A 20037-nucleotide genomic window follows, 5' to 3' on the forward strand; every position below is an offset into this window, starting at 1 on the left:
ATTGAACATCAAAAGTCCTGAGGCCGGGAATTCCCGACATCAGCCTTGTCTCAGTGGTAGCACTCTCACCCGAGTCAAAAGGCAGTGGATTCAAATCCCACTCCAGAGACCTGAGCACAAAAATCTAGGCTGACATTTTAATACAGTACTGAGGGAGCGCTGCACTGTCGGAAGTGTCGTCTTTCGGATGAGACGTTAAACCGAAACCTTGTGTCCCCTCTCCGGTGGACTTAAAAGATCCCATAGCACTATTCAAGAAGAGCAGGGGAGTTCTCTCTGGTGTCTGGCCAATATTTATTTCTCAACCAACATCAGTTTTGTGGGACCTTGTTGTGTGCAAATTGGCTGCTGCATTTCCCTACATTACAACAGTGACTACACTTCAAAAGCACTTCATTGACTGTAAAGGGCTTTGGGACGTCCTGAGGTCGTGATAGGCGCTATAGAAATATAAGTTCTTTCATTCTTTTCTGTGCTGCGAGTTGCCAATTCCCCGGCCCATTTGGGGTTTGGCTTAAGACTGGGGGTGGGTACGTCCACTGAAGTGAGGTGTACTGGTCTCCAGAACTCCACGGTAGTAGAAATCTGGAATTCTCCTCCCCCAAAAAGGCTGTAGATGCTGGGACAGGGCAATTGGAGCTTTAAAGACTGAGATCGATTAGATTTTTGTTGGGTAATTGGTATCAAGAGATATGAAGCAAAGGCGGGCAAATGGAGTTGAGGTACAGATCAGTAATTATCTAATTGATTGACAGAGCAGGTTCGAGGGGCTGAATGTTCTTTTCTTATGTTCCCAGAAGAGTATAAGTGGGCTGCAAGGGGAGGGTCCAGGCAAGGGAAGTGTTCTGCACCCCTAAAGATGGCGACTTTTTTTTTATATAAAGATTTTTAATATTGATTCCTTTTATACAGGGGACGGAATAGGAGGGGGTGGCGGGGGGGAAGAGCCTGGATTCTCCCCGGATATCGGGCAGGCATTAGAGTTTCTGGCAGTGTGGCAGATTCCAGAGCTGTGCCCATACTGGCAACGATGTTCGCTGGCCCCTTGCAAAAAGAGGTCAGCCTCCTCCCCCTTCACTGACCCCACAAACAGCGGCAGAGTCGGTGCTGGAAGGCACCAGTGGGCATGATCCCGGCGTAACTGCCAGGATTGTGTCCTGCGACCTCTGGAGATAAGCTGCATTTTCCATCCTGCATCTTTCAACAAGCCTTTACTCCTCCTGTAATAATAAAAGAAAGGAAAGCATTAACAAGATCAGTTGAGAGGGAAGATAGAGACATTAGCTGTGCTAAAAAAAAAGTGGCCTGTTTTTTAAAAATAGGCCGGTACCCGTACCACAATCACTTCCTCCGCTACTGTCTTATGACCTAATTCCCTCATTTGCGTTGCATATCATTTGGACTCACCCTTAAATCCTGTGCAATTTCTGACTGGTGGCTAAAAAGGGCAATGGGCCTTCCATAGCTGGTCCCGCCCTAATATTTGACCCCACCTATCCAAATTAGGGTATTTTTGCGCTGATTTGGGAGCAGAAGTTCAAAGCCAAGCGAAACGCTGGGCCATGACACCACTTGAGGTTTGCCATCTATCAACATATCTCCAAACTTGACTGGAAATGTAGAGCAGATCTCTCAGCATCTGAAGAAGAAAGAAAGCCTCAGAATGTCAATGTGGCCCTTCATCTGAACTCGGAAGGTCGCGCCTGAAATGTTGACCCGCTCTAAAAATGCTGCCTGATCTGCTGTGCGGTCCTAGGATTTTCTGTGTTTGTTTTTAATTGACGTTTGCAATGTTTGCATTTTCTCATTAACGTGGATATTCAATGCAATTGAGCCGTGCGCTAAGCATGAAGACTTGGCCAAGACTGAGGTTCCACTTTGTTTCAGACGGGCCCCAACGTGGCAGATGCTTTCAAGAGCTTTTAATTCTTTATCTGAGAACAGTCTCTTCAGTCCAGACATTTTATGTTTCTTCTTTAAGAAGTGCAATTTGAGTAGTGATGATCTCTCTCTCCCTCTATCTCTCTCTCTCTCTCTCTTACAGGAGGTAATGCATGGTTCAAACCATGATGCAATGCTGCAGTTAACCAATCTTGTGGAGGGGAAGTACATTTTTCACCTGAAAGTCACCGATGCGAAAGGGGAGTCGGACACGGACAGCGCCACCGTTGAAGTGCGGCCTGGTAAGATGATGGAGAAATCGTCTGTGAGCCGGGAATGTTGGCTGCGTGCTGTTTCTTAAATTTCATTTAAATCTTGCCCCTCCCAGGCACCACCACACTTAGCCTCAGAGCCCCTGGACCAGAAAAGGGGAAAAACTAACTCCTGCTTGCTAACAAGTGACATCTGCTGAAAACTGTGTGTGTGGACTTGACTTGACAGCCAGGATAGGGCTCGGGCCAAGGTGCTTGATTGTCTCATCTCACACATGAAGAATACCCACTTGGATGAAGGGATGGAGCATGACCAATGGTTATGGAACATTATCCTACAGGAAATATACTTTTAAAAGTTCATGTAAAACACCAGGACGATCAAATACGATAAGCTCTGACAGTTCTTAAGTTATCGCTGTGTGTGTGATCTATTTCCATACTCTTTGTGTCAGAGAGAATGCCTTGTTTTCATACTCTTCTATAATGAATAGAATTGCCCATTGTATCCTGTCTTTTTTTTAATTTCCAGGTTGTGTTTCCAAATTTAAAGGATTCAACAGTCCAAGGGATCTGCCAGATCCACATTCATTCCTTGTTTTCATGTAAAGATTGGTCTTAGATTCAGTCTACATGTGGTGTATCTGAGTGTGTACTGGCACTTAGTATACTTCACCTCAGTCGCTCCCCTCTAAGTGACTGTCCAATAACATGCTAATATCCTGAAAACATTTCTCCATCTTTGGGAGATTGTCACAGCACAATTTTTGGGCAAAACCCAATCTCAGATGTAACGCGATGAAAATGTATTTATTTAATGATATTCAAGATCTGAGCTATCGCAGAGATGCAGAAAGTTGAAAAGCGAATGGATTCTGCAGAAATTGACATTTTATTTCCTCTAAAGCCTCTAAGTCAGTTTTCATGGTAAACAACTTGTGTGTTGTCTCCCAACCTTCTATCCTAATGCTTGTGTGCACATGGCCTCTTTTTTTCCTGCTAATCCTGGTCTGTTCTTTCCTGCTAATCCTGGTCTGTGCCCTGCAGACTCCAGGAAGAATGACCTGGTAGAGCTGGTGCTACAGGTTGGCGTGAGCAGACTGGCTGAGCAGCAGAAGGACACTCTCGTGCGACAGCTGGCCGTGCTGCTTGGGGTCCTCGATGCAGACATCAATGTCCAGAAAATTCAGGCACATTCCGATTCCAGGTAGTTGGGCCAGATCTTCGGGAGCCAGGCTTGACATTTCTGTAATCACTAATCATATATATATATATTTATATAATTTTCTTTATTCGTTCTTGGGATGGAGCAAGGTCGACATTTATTGCCCATCCCTAGTTGCCCTGGTACAACTGAATGGCTTTGCTAGGCCACTTCAGATGGCACGTCGATGTGGGACTAGAGTCACATATAGGCCCAGACCGGATAAGGATGGCAGATTTCCTTCCACCCTTATTTTTGTTAACTGTGTCAGTAAATATGGCCAAATAGAACAACATATTTTTGTGAATTGATATTATAGGCCAAAACAGTTAGCTCTTGTATTTGGAATCAATCCCTGGTGATTGGAATCTGGAAAAAAAAATATTTTCCAGATTTTCTTTACTGAATTCAAATTCTCAAACTGCCACGATGGGATTCAAACTCATGGTCTCTGGATTACCAGACCAGTAACATAACCACTACACTACTGTACCTGCATGCAATTCCATCAAGTACATCCCATTTCTGAGGAGAGCTGGATTGAGTATCTGTAACGCTCTTCATTTTTGCAAGTATTAAATGTCATGTTTTCAAAATTAAACTTGCATTTATATATAGCATCTTCGCACAGCTCTCAGAAAAGGGCTTTAATGCTCTGAATTACTTGGAAGTGCAGGGGCTGCTATGTAGGCAAGCAATGACTGTGAATGTGTTTTTTAAAATTATAACTTGCCATTTCTTCATCAAGGCAGTTGGGCCATTCTTCCCCTTTATTTAGTTTTGTGCTTTATCCCCCTTTCCTTGTTTGGAGTGATAGCAGCAGCTCATAGGTGGGCGCATGGCCATTCAGTGGTGATTCACTGGTAACCAACTGCCAGTTCAAGACCCAGGCCTGGTCAAACCTTGGAGGCCCCACTGATCTCGACGCTGGTACCCAGGTTCCTGAGTGTAAAAGAGGCCGTAGCAGTGGGAATTCTGGAGGAGACGCCATTGTGTGAGCCCCGCCTCCTTCCCAACGACAGGCCATCAGTTGGTTGGATTTAACGTCCACCACCCCTCCCCCCACCGTACCCAACGGGAATTCCCACAGAAGACCTAGATGTTTCCACCACCTACCCCCCGCTGGTTTTCAGGCTGGAACACTGCCCCGGCCTATTAGGCTTGGAGGATACAGTATTGATCTGTAGTTAATATTTATGATGCCTTATGAATTAAGGGTGGGCAGCCCTAACCCAACTTGTTGCAGGTATGGGAGGTGGAAAGATTTTCCATTCCTCACGACTGACCGTGATTCACTTAGACAAACATTAAAAAATCTTTTGGAAATAATTTATTATGTCTTTGCAGTCTGTCTTCGTTTTAAATATTGTAGAGCATGGGGTTCGTGAGCATGAGATTTTCGCCTTGTAAATGAGAACGAATTGTCCTTTTGCTCCCCCTCTGGGGGGAGAAAACCCCCCACTGATGAAATACTATTTATCCTTTTGTTTGAAATAAAATTTGCAATTACAGTTAAGGACTTTCTTCTGCATGTTGGAAAAGTACATAGCAGACTGCCATTGATTAACGGTTTTTACATTCTGTGCCTCTGCAGTACTGTGTTGACATTCTATGTCCAAGGTGGGCAACCGTACAGGGTATATAAAGGGGTGGATGTAGCCAGGAGTTTGCAGAAACAGCTCATGAGAGAGAAAGTGGACTTCTTGCTTTTCAAAGCCTTGAGAATAGATACAGTTGGTGAGTTACAATGTCTTCACATTTTATCTTGTTGGGTAATTCCATTTGTCCAGGTTACTTTATAAAGTCTTCGTCCAAATCACTTGTGAATTTATATTGACAGCACACATGACGTGCAATAGGTAGGATCCATTTAAGAGTGGCATATACATGCAGCTTGCTTCAGTAGATGTTAGTTATACCTGGATATATTGCTGCATTTGCCTATTAATTAATTGGCTTTTCTCCCAGCATGTTTTCAAATGGTTTCAGTTGACCAAATTGATAGTGGTCCCTGCTAGTGTTTGTGTGTAGTTATACCTATAATAGATCTTCTTGCACTCCCTGTCAACTCTTTCCATTATAAATTCCTATGTCCAAACCTAGAATTGAAACTGCTTTGAAATGTTGCTTTTTTGGGGGGGCTTTTAAGTGCTGTAATTATGCCCTCCAGCCAGTGGGGGCACTGAACCACCACTACTAGTAGAGGTTGTAATTACAGTGTTGCAACTTTCCATTGCAAATGTGGATTTAGGAATTTATAATGGAATATTAAAATAAGGACATGATTCGGTTTCCACTTTAAAGTCATTCATTATGTCCATGCGCTTTAGAACATCCTGAGGGTATGGAAGGCTCTATATAAACACATTCATTTTTACAAGCATGATGGATGACATATGTCAACATGTTAGTACTATCTTTTTTACATGACTGCTAAAACTGAGTGCCGGTCTTTCATGTTACATGTGATGCATATGTGAAATTGGCACAGTTCAGAGATCTTTAAATGGTGTCAGACATAAAAGCCAGAAAGAACAAAACTTCAAAGCAGGTGCAGCTTTTGAATAAATCGTTATAACCATTCTATTTTAACGGCTTTTGGTTGAGATGTTAAACCAAAGTTTATTTGTCTGCTTGTTCAGATGGATGTAAAAGATCTGGGGCACGGTTTTAATATGCTGGTGGGGGGGGGGGGGGGGGTGTCAATGGGCATGCGGATAACCCGAATACTAAAACCTTACCGTTCCCCACGCGATTGCGACTTAATTGGTGGCCATTAACCTTGTTTCCGGGTTTGCCGTCCGAAAGCTGCTCGGTGGGCAGATTGTGCACCCACATGACAGGCTGTCAGCTGGAGCGACTGGATTTAAAGGGCCCATTGCTGCATTGGCTTTTGCTGAAGCCAGGAGCAAGGAGGCAGAATGGAGCAACACAGGGGCAAGACTGCTCCAAGATTCAGCGACTCCTCACTTGAGGTGCTGCTAGCCGGGGTGAGGGGGAGGAGGGAACTATTTTACCCGACAGACAGGAGGAAGTGCCCTGCCTCTTCCACTAAGAAGGCCTGGCTCAAGGTGGCAGAGGAGGTCACCAGCAGCAGCAACATCTCCCACACTTGGGTCCAGTGCAGGCAGCGTTTCAATGACCTAACCAGGTCAGAAAAAGTGAGTACACTTACTGATTCTCCTACACTCCGTGTTGCACATCACCACCCCCACCCCCCAACTCATTCTGCACTACCAAGAATACTCTATCACATCACTCCTCACACCCACTTAAGGCTCATCCTCAACTTACCTGCACCTCCTGAGCACTTCCTCACCTCCCCATTAGTCACCACACCACTACCACTCACCCCAATCCTGATCAATGTGATGTCTCTGTCTCATACTCACCCTCTGATGCATCTCTTTCATGGTCAGCCTCACCCATAGCAATCCATTCATTAGCTGACCACTTCACCATCACTCACTCACACATCTGTACTTTCTCCCCTTCTAGGAGAAGAGAGCGCAAAATGCACGGGAGAGGGCGAGGACTGGAGGGGGGGGGCCACAACAAATAGTGGTCCTCACAGAAGTGGAGGAGGGGGCCCTGGAGATCAGCCGCACCCTCGAGTGCCTGTCTGTCGGGGACGCCGAGACTGGCACCCCACAAACGTCTGGTGACACAACTTTAACATTCATCACACACAACATGAATTGATGTTAAGATTGATTGGCATGTTGAACACCTCAGTATGCTCATCGCAACATGACACATCTGTGATGATGCTTAATATTGCCTTCTGATCTCATCCAGGCCCTTCAATGACCACAGTGACGAGAGAGGGCGATTCCTCAAAGAAGTCCTGGCCTCTGAGGTCGCACCGTCACATCTTAGCGAGCCATCCACCAGCTCAGATACTCACACTCCGTTGGGCCTTATTAGGTCAGTTAGTTGGTTAGTTGGCACCTGGTGAGTCACCACACACAAGTGAACACGAGCAGACACTGGGGCAGCTGTGGAGATTCCACATCGGTGGGCGCACTCATCGCCAGGCTTTGCTCAGGGGGACACAGATGCTGAATGCAGGGGCTATCCTTTAAAAGGAGAATGATCAAGGGCTGGCAACACATTTGCAAGGTGCTGGAACAGGTGTCACGCGCACTCTCCACAATAGCGCAGAGGATGAAGGAGTCCAACTCCTGCATTAGTGGGCTGGTGGCACAGGTAAGTGCGGGAATGTCTGCGATGGAGAGAAGGCTAGCCTCCATTGAGCTTCAAGCAAGGCTCACAAATGAATCCATTCAGGCCCTGACAACAGCCGTTCAGACTCAGGGTGAACAACATTCTGCCACCTTAAACAGGCTGACAGAAACTTTACAACTGGGCTTCCAAGGCATCGTACATGTCCTCCAAACTGTTCTCCTGCAGGGTGGTAGGAGTGATGTGGGCCTGGTCCAGGAGAGGGATGATGGCGAAAGGGGACATGGAAGTGGGGACGCCACTCAAAGCCCTCCCATGCCTCACCCGTTGCCCCCCTCTCAACCAGTACTTGCAATGCTGCCTCCTCTCCAGTTGGCCGAGTCTGCCCCTGCACAGGTGCAGGTGGAGCAGTCTTTGGAGGGGCCCTCACGGGCACCGAAACATAGAGGACATGGGCCAAAAGCATCTAAGCAGTCCGGCCATGAACATGAGCAACCTGCCACTACCTCTGCTACAGCCACAGGGGATGCACCACGTAGAAGCAGTAGGAAGAGAAAGGCTAAGGTTTTGTGATCATGAAGGGTATGCACAAGGGTGTCTGACAGACTGTCATGTTTTTCATTTATATTTGTTTTTTGTTAAATTCACATTAAATGTGATCATTCTCACCACCACTGCCACGTACGTCTTGCCCATTCATGACTGGCTTTTGTAATAGTGCCCCTTCATGTGCTTCATCGTGAACGGCGAGACTTGATGCCACCCAGCGGGTGTGTTCACAGTGGGTGTAAGTGTAGTTGTAGAACTGTTTTGTGCGGTGTGGGGGGCTGGTGTTGGTGCTGGTCTTTCCAGGTGGACTGAGGCCTGGACTAGTCACACTTCCCATATCTTCTTATGAGAATTGCTCAAATATGAGTGACTTCCTGGCCTCACAAGCAGCCAGGTGAGCTGCTGCTCTGCCGCTGGGTTCCTCCCCCTCCTCCACCTCCTCCTCTTCCTCATCCTCTTCCTCCCCAATATTGATGGCAGATGTGGATGCTGGATGAGGGTGTGGGGCCTCCTCAACCGGTACCCCTCTCTGTTGCACCATGTTGTGCAGGACAAAACAGCAGACTATAATTCGACCCACTCTCGATGGTGCGTATTGAAGCGCTCCCCAAGACCGATCCAGGCACCGAAATCTCATGTTCAGCAGTCCTATCGCATGTTCAGTGACAGACCTGGTGGCGATGTGGCTGTCGTTGTATCGATGCTGTTCCTCACTGATGGAGTTCCTCAGAGGTGTCATGGGCCACGTGTGCAGGGGGGGTATCCCTTGTCTCTGTGGAGTCAGCCCTTAAGGGTGTTCGGTGCGTGGAAGAGGGGCGGGATGTTGCATTCCCACAGAATGAATGAATCGTGGCAGCTGCCAGGGAATCTGGTGCACACATGAAGAAATCTCTTGCGGTGGTCACAAATTAGCTGAGTGTTGATGGACAGTGCTGGCTCGTGTGGAGGTGCATGGATTGCTATATGCGTGCAATTGATTGCACCCTGTACATGTGGGAAGCCAGTCACAGAGTGGATATCCGCTGCCCTCTCCGTCTGGCTGAGGTCGTCCATGGGGAAATTGACGTATAGCGAGGCCCTACAAAACAAGCCGTTGGTGACCTGCCTTATGCAGTTGTGGACAGACCACTGAGACTCCGGCGATGTCGCCGGTGGTGCCCTGGAGGCAAGGAAGTTGAGGGCAGTGGTCATTTCAAATGCGACGGGCAATGCGATGCCACTGGGCCCAGCCGGGAGCAACTCGGCATGAAGGAGGCTGCAGATATCTGCGACCACGTGGCGACTCACTCTCAGCCTCTGTAGGCACTTCTCCTCAGAGAGGTCCAGGAAGCTCAGCCTCGGTCTGTGGACCCCCTCACGAGGGTAGTGCCTCCTGCGACATTGGTCCCTTTGTTGTTCCCCTTTCTGTTCTTGTGTAGGTGGCTCACCTCTGTGTGGTGGAGCTGCAAGTGGTGGAAGTGCACGCAGTGCCTGCCCTGGATGGTGATATTCCTCCTGCTCAGATGTACTGGTGAATGCAGCCATTGCTCCCCCCATCCTGATGGTGTCAGTTTGAGGGGGTCCAAAAAGTAGGTAAATATGTGTAAACAGAACAATTCCGAATGTAAACCAAGAATGTCAAGTCTAAACACAAAGATCTCCCAGCCAAAAGTTTGCCTGAGAGAACTGAGTGCCCTGCTGCAATAACTCACCTTTTATCCCCATCTGTCAAACAGGGATTTAAATGTCCAAATGGCTGCGGGCTGCAACCCGCTGAGTTTCCCATGCCGTGTTTTACACAGCACAGGAAACCTGTTGAGGCAGCATTGAAATCACTTGCCTTCATTGTTAATTATATTAATGCAGATTTCAAGTACTATAAGTACTTGAATTGTTGGTTTAAATATCGTCCCACTGGCTTTAATTGCCGACGGGGCTTCCGGGTTCGAGAACAGCGCACGCACCCAGATGACTCTGGGTGGTGCACATTTTTAGGCAGGTTGGAGCCGGAATTCCTTCCCGCTCCAGAAAATTCTGATTTTCTTTGTCCCCCCCCCCCCCCCCCCGCCCCCCAACTTTGCTTTTAAAATCATGCCCCTGGTGGGAGTATTTGGGAAAAAAAGAGCAGACTGTTCTGTGTCCTGACCAACATTCCACCTTCAAATAACACCATCTAAAGTAGATTATTTGATCATTCAGTCATTTGCTGTTTTTGGGACCTTGCTGTGCGTAAATTGGCCGCTGCGTTTGCCTACATAACAACAGTGACTACACTTCAAAAATAATTCACTGATTGCAAAGCACTTTGGGATGTCCTGAGGACTTAAAAGGGTCTTATATAAATAAGTTATTTCTCTTTATGGAGGTTGAAACATTGCATCGATGAATTGAGTGAAGTGATTTTGTATTGTATAGGATTTCTGTGATAATGAAGGAGCCAGAAAGGGTGTCTGCAAGCCACAGGGTGTTTAATGAGGGACTGCTGGGTATCACAATTCACTGGTGCACCGCTATATGGTGCAGTGAAGTTGGAGGTTGGAGGTTCTCTCCATCAGTTCATCACCTAGCTGGTATGTAGGTGGGTTTTCTTGGTTGGAAGAACAGAACAAGATTCTATGTTTTACCACTTTGTTGGGGGGGGGGGGGGCGGGGGCGGTTGTGGTGGGAGTGGATATATAAAAAAAATCAGAGGACAAAGCAATATGGGTTACTGACACGCACAACCTAGTTAGTAGCTTTTCACAGAGCTTCGCTGGTCAAGGTCTGTGAGCAGTTTGCCAGTCTGCCCTCTAACACTATAGCCCTGGTGCTCTGACCCACGCTCGCCCCTGTCGAGGACCGTGGGGACAGGGGCACCTCGCAAAGTTGCCTGCATGATGTAAACTTGTCATTTTTAAGCATGGATTTCATGAAACCTCGTTTGGGGATTGGTGGTGCTCACCTTGCTGGTGGTTTGTTCTGTTTGCAGTTTGCTTTCTGAAGTGCTCAGGCCACGGGCACTGTGACCCGTTCACCAAGCGTTGCGTCTGCTACCCGTTCTGGATGGAGAATCTGATACAGCATTATTTTGATGATGGAGAAAGCAACTGTGGTGAGTAGTTCGGCTCGAAAACAGGGGTGAACGGAATAAAATTGTCGGCATAATGGACCAGACAGGTGACAGGTTCTATTCAGGCTAATGTAAGTGGGGGATAGATTTTCACCTTCACTGCCTGGACGTTAATCTGGCGGGGCAGATCGCATGCCCTTTGCAGAACCCGCCTGATTTTCATTCCATTGGAATTAACAAAGCCGAAAATCTACTCCAGGATCTCAGGATGGTGAGCATAAATTGCACTTTGCTTTAATTTATTACTGCATAAAGTGACACCACATGTTCCGGCCACAATGGAGTTGATTGGGTAGTTCCCCTGTCAATGATGCCTGGAGACCGCACCGCTGTAAGTGACTGGGATTGATTTTGCACACATAATTTGTATTATGTAACTATCCTCCACTCACTGCGTTTTGTTGGAGAAATAATCCAGCTTTTATTGGGCGACTGGTTAAATAGACTCTGTTCACTATAGTGCGTAGACTTTAAATAGACTTTGCTGTAGCGCATAGACTGTTTAAATAGACTCTGTTTGCTGTAGTGCATAGAGACTGTTTAAATGAACTCCGATGTAGTGCATAGACTGTTTAAAAAGACTTTGCTGTAGTGCGTAGACTGTTTAAATAGACTCTGTTTGCCGAGTAAATAAGACTGTTTGCTGTAAGTCCTGCCCCGCCTCCAACTCATTGACTGGCACAGTGGTGTCAATACTCACTCTGTTCATTTATTAAAGGATGTGGAGATGCCGGTGATGGACTGGGGTGGACAAATGTAAGGAATCTTACAACACCAGGTTATAGTCCAACTGTTGGACTATAACCTGGTGTTGTAAGATTCCTTACATTTATTAAAGGAGTTAGTGTAATATCGTATGTGGCAAGTTCCTTGATGTCACCTGGAATATAATGGGGAATGGCCCAGCAAACACCAGTCCTGCGGTGACACCATGGGATCCAATTGGAAATGCCTCTCCAGGCTATGATGTGGAGATGCCGGTGATGGACTGGGGTTGACAATTGTAAACAATTTTACAACACCAAGTTATAGTCTAGCAATTTTATTTTAAATTCACAAGCTTTCGGAGATTTTCTCCTTCCTCAGGCAAATGTTTCAAGATCTCCTTGAAGCCTACGCATTTATACATATTGAACAATAAAACATGGTGTTTACAGACTGCCCCTGCAACTGCCCGTTGCCAAGGCAATCACCGTGTTCAGACAGAGAGGTGTTACCTGCAGAACCTCCGAATACACATTCAACAAAAAAACAAACAGGGAAAAAAAACAGAAAAAAAAACACAGAGAGAGGCAGAAACATCCGGAAGGCAGAGAGAGCCAGCAAATGACCCATTATATTAAAAACAGATATCTGTTTTTAATATAATGGGTCATTTGCTGGCTCTCTCTGCCTTCCGGATGTTTCTGCCTCTCTCTGTGTTTTTTTTTCTGTTTTTTTTCCCTGTTTGTTTTTTTGTTGAATGTGTATTCGGAGGTTCTGCAGGTAACACCTCTCTGTCTGAACACGGTGATTGCCTTGGCAACGGGCAGTTGCAGGGGCAGTCTGTAAACACCATGTTTTATTGTTCAATATGTATAAATGCGTAGGCTTCAAGGAGATCTTGAAACATTTGCCTGAGGAAGGAGAAAATCTCCGAAAGCTTGTGAATTTAAAATAAAATTGCTGGACTATAACTTGGTGTTGTAAAATTGTTTACAATCTCCAGGCTATGTCAGAGAAGTCGTTAATCCTTTTAATTTAATTGAATGCCAGAGAGAAATTTCAGGCAAATACATTAAGCATTCATTCACTGATATCCCATGGAGTAATTTCAGGGCTGAGATGTTTCTCCATAAGAGAAGGTTGGTCTTATTCACCTTGCAATGTAGATTTAGAACAGCACTGCGAGCTGGCCATCTCTCCACTCTCTTGGCCATGGAATGATGTACTCGGGTGTCTATAGGAAGTGGGGGTGGGGGGGGGGGGGGGAAGAGAGGGTTTAGTAGGGTCGGTACAGTGTAAAGGATGTTCTCACATCATGTGCTCTCATGAGTCAGACTGCTTAAACTATACGGTCATTACAGTGATACTCTTAATCCGATAGGGCATTGTTTGATTATTTTAGTGATTCATTGTGTAATGTGTTGTGGACTTCTGTGTAATAGTTCACAGTGGTCAATTAGTGCTTTTTGTATTAATTTTAACCTTTAAGTTGCAGTATCCCATCCAACTCTGGCAGCCAGTGTAGCTGAGTTGGATCCTGTCCTTACCCAGTGTCTACACCGGGCCTAAAAGGGTTAAATTATGAGGACTGGTTGCTTTGACTAGGTTTGTATTCCCTTGAGCATAAAAGATTAAGGGGTGATATAATTGAGGTGTTTAAGATGATTAAAGTGTTCAATAGGGTAGATAGAAAGAAACTATTTCCTCTGGTGGGGGAGTCCAGAACAAGGGGGCATAACTTTAAAATTAGAGCTAGGCCATTCAGGGGTGATGTCAGGAAGCACTTCTTCACACAAAGGGTAGTGGAAATCTGGAACTCTCTCTCTCTCTCTCTCTCTCTCTCTCAAAAAGCTGTTCAGGCTGGGGGTCAATTGAAAATTTCAAAACTGAGATTGAGAGATTTTTGTTAGGTAAGGGTATTAAGGGTTACGGAACCAAGGCGGGTAAATGGAGTTAAGATACAGATCAGCCATGATCTAATTGGACAGGTTGGAGGGGCTACTCCTATTCCTGTGTTCCTACACGTGTGCATTTTCCAGTAGAGGGCACTAGATACCAATCAGGTCTGGAAACCCCAGTTGTGCATTTCACCTTTCTAGATGAACGACACTGAAGCCAATTGTAGTGTCCCTACTACTACCCTGACTCCTCTTGGACCGAAGATTGGACCTCAGACCTTCCTGGTCTCTCTCTGCCTTAGTCCCGTAGCAGGCTGTCCAAATAAACGGCGAGCCCCTGGGGGTGATGTTGCTTACCAGTTTTTATTCCTGTGCAAGCGTTAGTCGTGGCTGAGTGGTAGCATTCTTGCCTCTAAGTCAGAAGGTCGTGGGTTCAAGTCCCTCTCCAGAGACTTAAGCACATAATCTAGGCTGACACTTCAGTGCAATACTGAGGGAGTGCTGCACTATTGGAGGTGCCGTCTTTTGGATGAGACGTTAAACCGAGGCCCCGTCTGCCCCCTCAGGTGGGCCTAAAAGATCCCACGGCACTATTCGAGGAAGTGCAGGGGAGTTCTCCCCAGTATCCTGACCAACATTTATCCCTCAACCAACATCATTAAGTTAGATTATCTGGTCATTATCCAGATTTGTGGAACCTTGCCGTGCACATTGGCTGCCACATTTCCTACATTATAGCAGTGACTGCACTTCAAAAGTACTTCATTGGCTGTAAAGCATTTTGTGACGTCCTAAGGTCATGAAAGGCGCTATATAAATGCAAGTTTGTTCGTTGTTCTTCAAGAGTGATTCAGCTGCTGTTGTAAGACTTGTTCTCACTTCTATTCACAGACTGGAGTGTATTGTACGTGATTTTGTCCTTGTTTCTAACGATCATCATTATTGGAGGAATATGCTGGACTTGTATCTGTTGCTGCAGGAGGTATGAGCATTGTATTTACTAATAAAGAACCTCTATTGCTCATTAGAAACCACGCAAAAAAAAGCGCAACACACATTATGGAACATTTTTGAGTCCTCCTCTGCACACGATAATTTTGCAAATGTTTTTTGTCTACAGAAAACGAACAAAGGTAAGGAAGAAAAACAAATACACCATCCTGGACAATATGGACGATCAGGAACGGATGGCACTGAGGCCAAAATATGGTTAGTGCTGTGTATATAACAATATATCAGGATGCGTGCACTCAGGGTTAACGCTCGAAACAGATTTTCTTAAATGCAAAGAGATTTTTAAACTACATATTCAACCTATTTTGGGTAGTCTGTTTTGTCTGTAAAAAGAAAAGTAATCAGAACGATGTATATAATGGTGTCCAGGTAGCTGGGACGGTATTCATGCCTTGCTGCTAGCACAGGTCACAACAGTACATTACACCAGTGTACATCTGCTCAGTGTATTTTTTTTTTACAGAGGCCTGGCATTTCTCCCATTTTATTTTATATGGGAGCCCATGTGTGTCAGCTGTGGCTCTGTGGTAGTACCTCTGAGTCAGAAGGTTGTGGGTTCAAGACCCACTCCAGGGACTTAACCACTTAATCCAGGCTGACACTCCAGTGCAGTACTGAGGGAGTGCTGCACTGTCAGAGGTTCTGTCTTTCAGATGTGACGTTAAACCGAGGCCCCGTCTGCCCTTTCAGGTCGATGTAAAAGATCCCATGGCACTGTTTTGAAGAATGTCAGGGGAGTTCTCCCCTGTGTCCAGGCCAAGATGCAACCCTCAACCAACGTCACTTAAAAATAAATTACCTGGTTATTATCACACTGCTGTTTGTGGGACCTTGCTGCACAAATTGGCTGCTGCGTTTCCTACAATAGTTACTACACTTCAAAAGTACTTTGGCTGTAAAGCCTGAGGTCATGAAAGGTTCTATTTAAATTCAAGTTTTTTTTTCCTCTTCATGCACATATGGAGAAGTGTGATTGGTCAAGAGACAAATACTGGATCATATTGTAGTTCAGTGCATTTTACTTTCTAATGGTGAGTTATATTGCCCGTTGACTTTGCTCTGTGATTTTTCTCCTCCAGGTGTGAAACACAAAAGCACTGAACACAACTCGAGTCTGATGGTATCTGAATCGGAGTTTGACAGTGACCAGAACACGCTGTTCAGCAGAGAAAGTGTCGAGAAGGAGAACCATACAGTTGGTATGAATGGTTCGCTTAAAAATGGAGTCTCCTTCAATTATCATCCCAAAAACAGATAAACTTGCTGAGTCAGAGCATATGTTCGACTTGTGATGCACTTATACTGCAGTGCAAAACTGGGTACCATCTGGGATTTTTTTTAAAGACATTTTAAAACCTTTTCAAATTGCAGAACGTTGGTGTACTCTGGAAGAGACTCCTCTAGAAGCTTCTGAAGGAGCACTTTTTTCAGCTCTAGGAATGATTGAGAACCTTGATCATTTATCCTGGATAACGATATCCTTACAGCAGAAGGGTTTGTCAGATATGAACTGGTCCATTGAGGGACATTGTGTTTTCAGCTTCCTGTAGATTTATGATTCTAAGAGTTCCTATTAAGCCTGCATTAACAGCAATGTGCAAATGTGAGCTACGACAGCAGCTGTAACCGTCAGAAAGGGCATGGAAATTTATTTTCCCTGAAACTATTTCTCTATTTACATGGAAATCCAATTTGATAATGGGCAAGGTCTTGCAGTATATGAATGGTGAGTTTGAAAAAATTCCTGAGCTATTTAGTATGACAAATATTAAATATGTTGCAAAAGTAAATGGATCTAGATATTAAATAAGTTCCTTGGGGTCGAGTTTCCACTTGTTTACTCCAGTAATACCACGCAATCTGAGTGGAATCGGCCGATGCAAAGGTCGGGGAATTTTAAACTTATGTGAGTTACGTCCAAAACCACTTACTTTTGTGTTTTCCATGATCTTTTATGCTGGTTCAAATTCAATTCCTGGATCAGGCCCCACCCCCAGGTCGAAACTGCAAGATTCCGCCGATTGTGCTGGTTTGGGAAGGTGCCTCAAATCACGCTCATTTTCTTAGGCGCACAGGCATTGGTAGGCATGTTTTATAAGGTTTATCATATCAAAAAGTATTTAATTTACTAAGAAACTGACTAGTGTACACCAATGACTGGTTCACTATAGTTTTTTTTAAAAGTCATTTTCAATGATTTTAAATCAGGTTACTTACAGGTACTGGACATCCATATTAAAAATGCTTATTTCGGCTGTATTAATAAAACTGTGCCAGGTTACCACTCTTAAATACATCAAGAAATACTTTTTAATAGAAAGGGAAAAAAACGATTATGTTCTATTACGCTGGTTCATGGAAGATTTTGTGATTATGCAAATGAATTTTAGGGGTAACTTGAACTGTAACCTGACTGGCACAATTTCCCGATTGCATTCAAAGCGGAAACTCTAACCCCCAGACTTTGTGACCATGTAAAAAGCATTCAGTTTGTGTCTTTCTTTGTGCTGTAATGCAAAGATCAGCAATGCAGGAATACGGCTACTTGTACAATAAGCTGTGCAAAGCTAGTTTCTCTGTACGCATTAGTAAAAATTGAGGAGTTCCATAGATAAGAAACAACTTTTCTTCATGACTAATTTTCAGTCTAATTAGACAGACTAACAGATAGATGAGGAGCTAAAAACAAAGTTGTAGGAGGAATTAGTAACACAAATGGAGAGCTGCCCTTTGATGTCACTGTTACTCATGATGAAGAAAAACTGAGGTTAGAGCAAAACATTAATAATGTCCTTCACCTCTGAGTTCAAACAGTTTTCCCCAATGAGTCACTATCTATAATCTGTTGAAAGGCTTGAGCATAGTGCACACTTCCAGGAAGTGTCATCCTTGATTCCTGTCACACACTCCCTACTGAGCCAATTAAATACTTTAGAAGTGTAGTCACTGTTGTAATTTAGGTTGATGGATGTAGGGAGACAGGGCAGCCAATTTGTGCACAGCAATGAGATTAATGACCGGATAATCTGTTTTAGTGAAGTTGGTTGAGAGATACATATTGGCCAGAACACTGGGGAGAACTCCTCTGCTCTTCTTCGAATAGAGCCCTAGGACCTTTATAGTAGAGTGCAAAAAAATAGAACTTTAAAAATCTAAGCAATAACTGACGAAATATAACGCTGTTAAGACTGGATATTTCTGATTGCCAGCACATGTACTGCTGGCTCCTCTCTCTCTCATTTTTCTATCCATTTCCTTCTGAGTGGCCTCCCCATCCCCAAGAAGATGAACGGTGTCTAAGGGGAGGTTAAATTTACTGATTCAGGTTAGTTTGATCATTTAAGGGATGGGAGTGGGGATTGATAGGCTCATTGTGGGACCACTGAGCCTTTGGGTCCAGGCGGCCCAGATTGAATCGGGATGTTGTACACGCAACAGATTTTAACACTTTTAGTTGGAGCCTGCTTGGACCTCCTGGGGAAGGGGTGGTGCTGTAGAAGACTGTACGGGGCTAGTGTTATTCCAGTTCAGGCTGGTCTTTGTAGCACTCATTAATTTTGTGCATTTGGAAATGTGCTCTTATTGAATGGCCTATATCGTTAGTCCTGCTATCAGTATGAACATTTCTGTCTCGTTTCTCAATGTTTTTCTGTTCACCCTTTTGGTACTAGTCTTTCTGATTGATACCTATCCTGCAGTTACCTCTCTCCCTTTACTGACATTCTGCCATCACCTGTATTTGTTGGTTGGAGGATTATTAATTCATTATTAGTTATTTGATAGGTTGATTCAGGTTTCCTTTCACTATTAAGCATTAAAAATGTGTTTAATTTTATCCTGCTTGCACTGATACTGCATTCCTACAAGAGGTTCATTTGAATGATGGTAAAAATGAGCAACTGCCTGAATTGGGTGAGTCAGATCCATTGTTTCTTTCAATGCTCCTCAAAACAGTTACTATTTTAATTTATCACAAGCACCAGCTAAAGGAGATATTAGAAATGGCTGGTGATCAGGATTGCTTTGTCCACTTGATTGCATGGGACCCTGTCACCAATGTCTTTTTGTGACTGACTCCTAATATCTGTCCGGAAGACTGAAGCCATCATCATCGATCCATACCACAAACGGCATACCTTTGGCACTGACTCCATTCCCCTCCCAGTCACTACCTCAGGCTGAACCAGAATGTTCACACCCTCAACATCTTATTCCACCCTGAGCTGAGCTTCCCACTCCAAAACCTCTCCATCACAAAGACTGCCTACTTCTATCTCCATAACATCAACCCCTACCTCAGCCAATCTGCCCGATACTCTCATCCATGCTTCTGGATGGCCTCCCACGGTCCTTAGACCAGCTCATCCAAAACTCTGTTACCCGTATCCTATACCGCACCAAGTATTGCTCGTCCGTCACCCATGACCTACCTTGGCTTCCAATCCCCGAATATCTCAAATTTAAAATTCTCATCCTGTTTATAAAGACCTTCAGCCGACCAGACTCCAAGTTCTGAAAATCCCTCCCTAAACTACTGTGTCTACATATACCTCTTCTATGACCCACCTTAAACCCACTTCTTTTTTGGTCACCTCTCCTCCTATCTCTTTCTTTGGCCCGGCCTCCATTTTTCCTTATGTCCCTGTGCAGTGCCATGGGACATTTTACTATGTTAAAGGTACTAAACAAATGCACATTGTTGTTATCCTGATTCGGTATTGTGTTATAAACTTATGAGTTGTTGAGTTCAACAGAATTAGCACCTGCAATTTCACTGTGGTACTAGCAGATGACGACAGAACATTGAATTTGTCTACCTCAACTTTACTTTCTATTCTAACCCTTATAGGGGGTGAAATTGGTCATCGGTGGTAGCGAAAAATGGGCGATAGCCAATTAACAGCCTGTTTTACATCAAACAGGCTGCCTATTCGCTGTCGCCTGTGTCGCGCTACCAAAGGCCAATTTCACTCCCATAGAAGGATAAATTGATTTCTGTCCACTCACTCGGTCTCTGTCAGAATAAACAAGACTGGAAAGAACTTGCATTTATATGGCGCCTTTCATGACCTCAGGATGTCCAAAAGCGCTTTACAGCCAATGAAGTACTTTTGAACTGTAGTCACTGTTCTAATGTAGGAAACACGGCAGCCAATTTGCGCACAGCAAGGTCCCACAAATAGCAATGTGATAATGAACAGATCATCTGTGTTTTAGTGATGTTGGTTGAGGGATAAATAT

The 20037-nt window shown here is 44.8% G+C and overlaps 1 protein-coding gene across 1 annotated transcript in view; it reads left to right on the forward strand.

The window, feature by feature from the left end:
• Positions 1–16054, forward strand: part of LOC137335943 (dyslexia-associated protein KIAA0319-like) — a gene marked incomplete at its 5' end in the record, with an annotated part of 88573 nt that extends 72519 nt beyond the window's left edge. The window contains 7 exons of the mRNA XM_068001456.1: positions 2045–2183; positions 3201–3360; positions 4952–5094; positions 11039–11161; positions 14674–14764; positions 14903–14991; positions 15876–16054. Coding sequence (XP_067857557.1) covers positions 2045–2183; positions 3201–3360; positions 4952–5094; positions 11039–11161; positions 14674–14764; positions 14903–14991; positions 15876–16054 — 924 coding nt within the window. The remainder of the gene's footprint in view (positions 1–2044; positions 2184–3200; positions 3361–4951; positions 5095–11038; positions 11162–14673; positions 14765–14902; positions 14992–15875) is intronic.
• Between the last annotated feature and the right edge of the window lie 3983 nt (positions 16055–20037).

The sequence above is a fragment of the Heptranchias perlo genome, chromosome 2, assembly GCF_035084215.1.
Source record: "Heptranchias perlo isolate sHepPer1 chromosome 2, sHepPer1.hap1, whole genome shotgun sequence".
NCBI classification, from domain to species: domain Eukaryota; kingdom Metazoa; phylum Chordata; class Chondrichthyes; order Hexanchiformes; family Hexanchidae; genus Heptranchias; species Heptranchias perlo.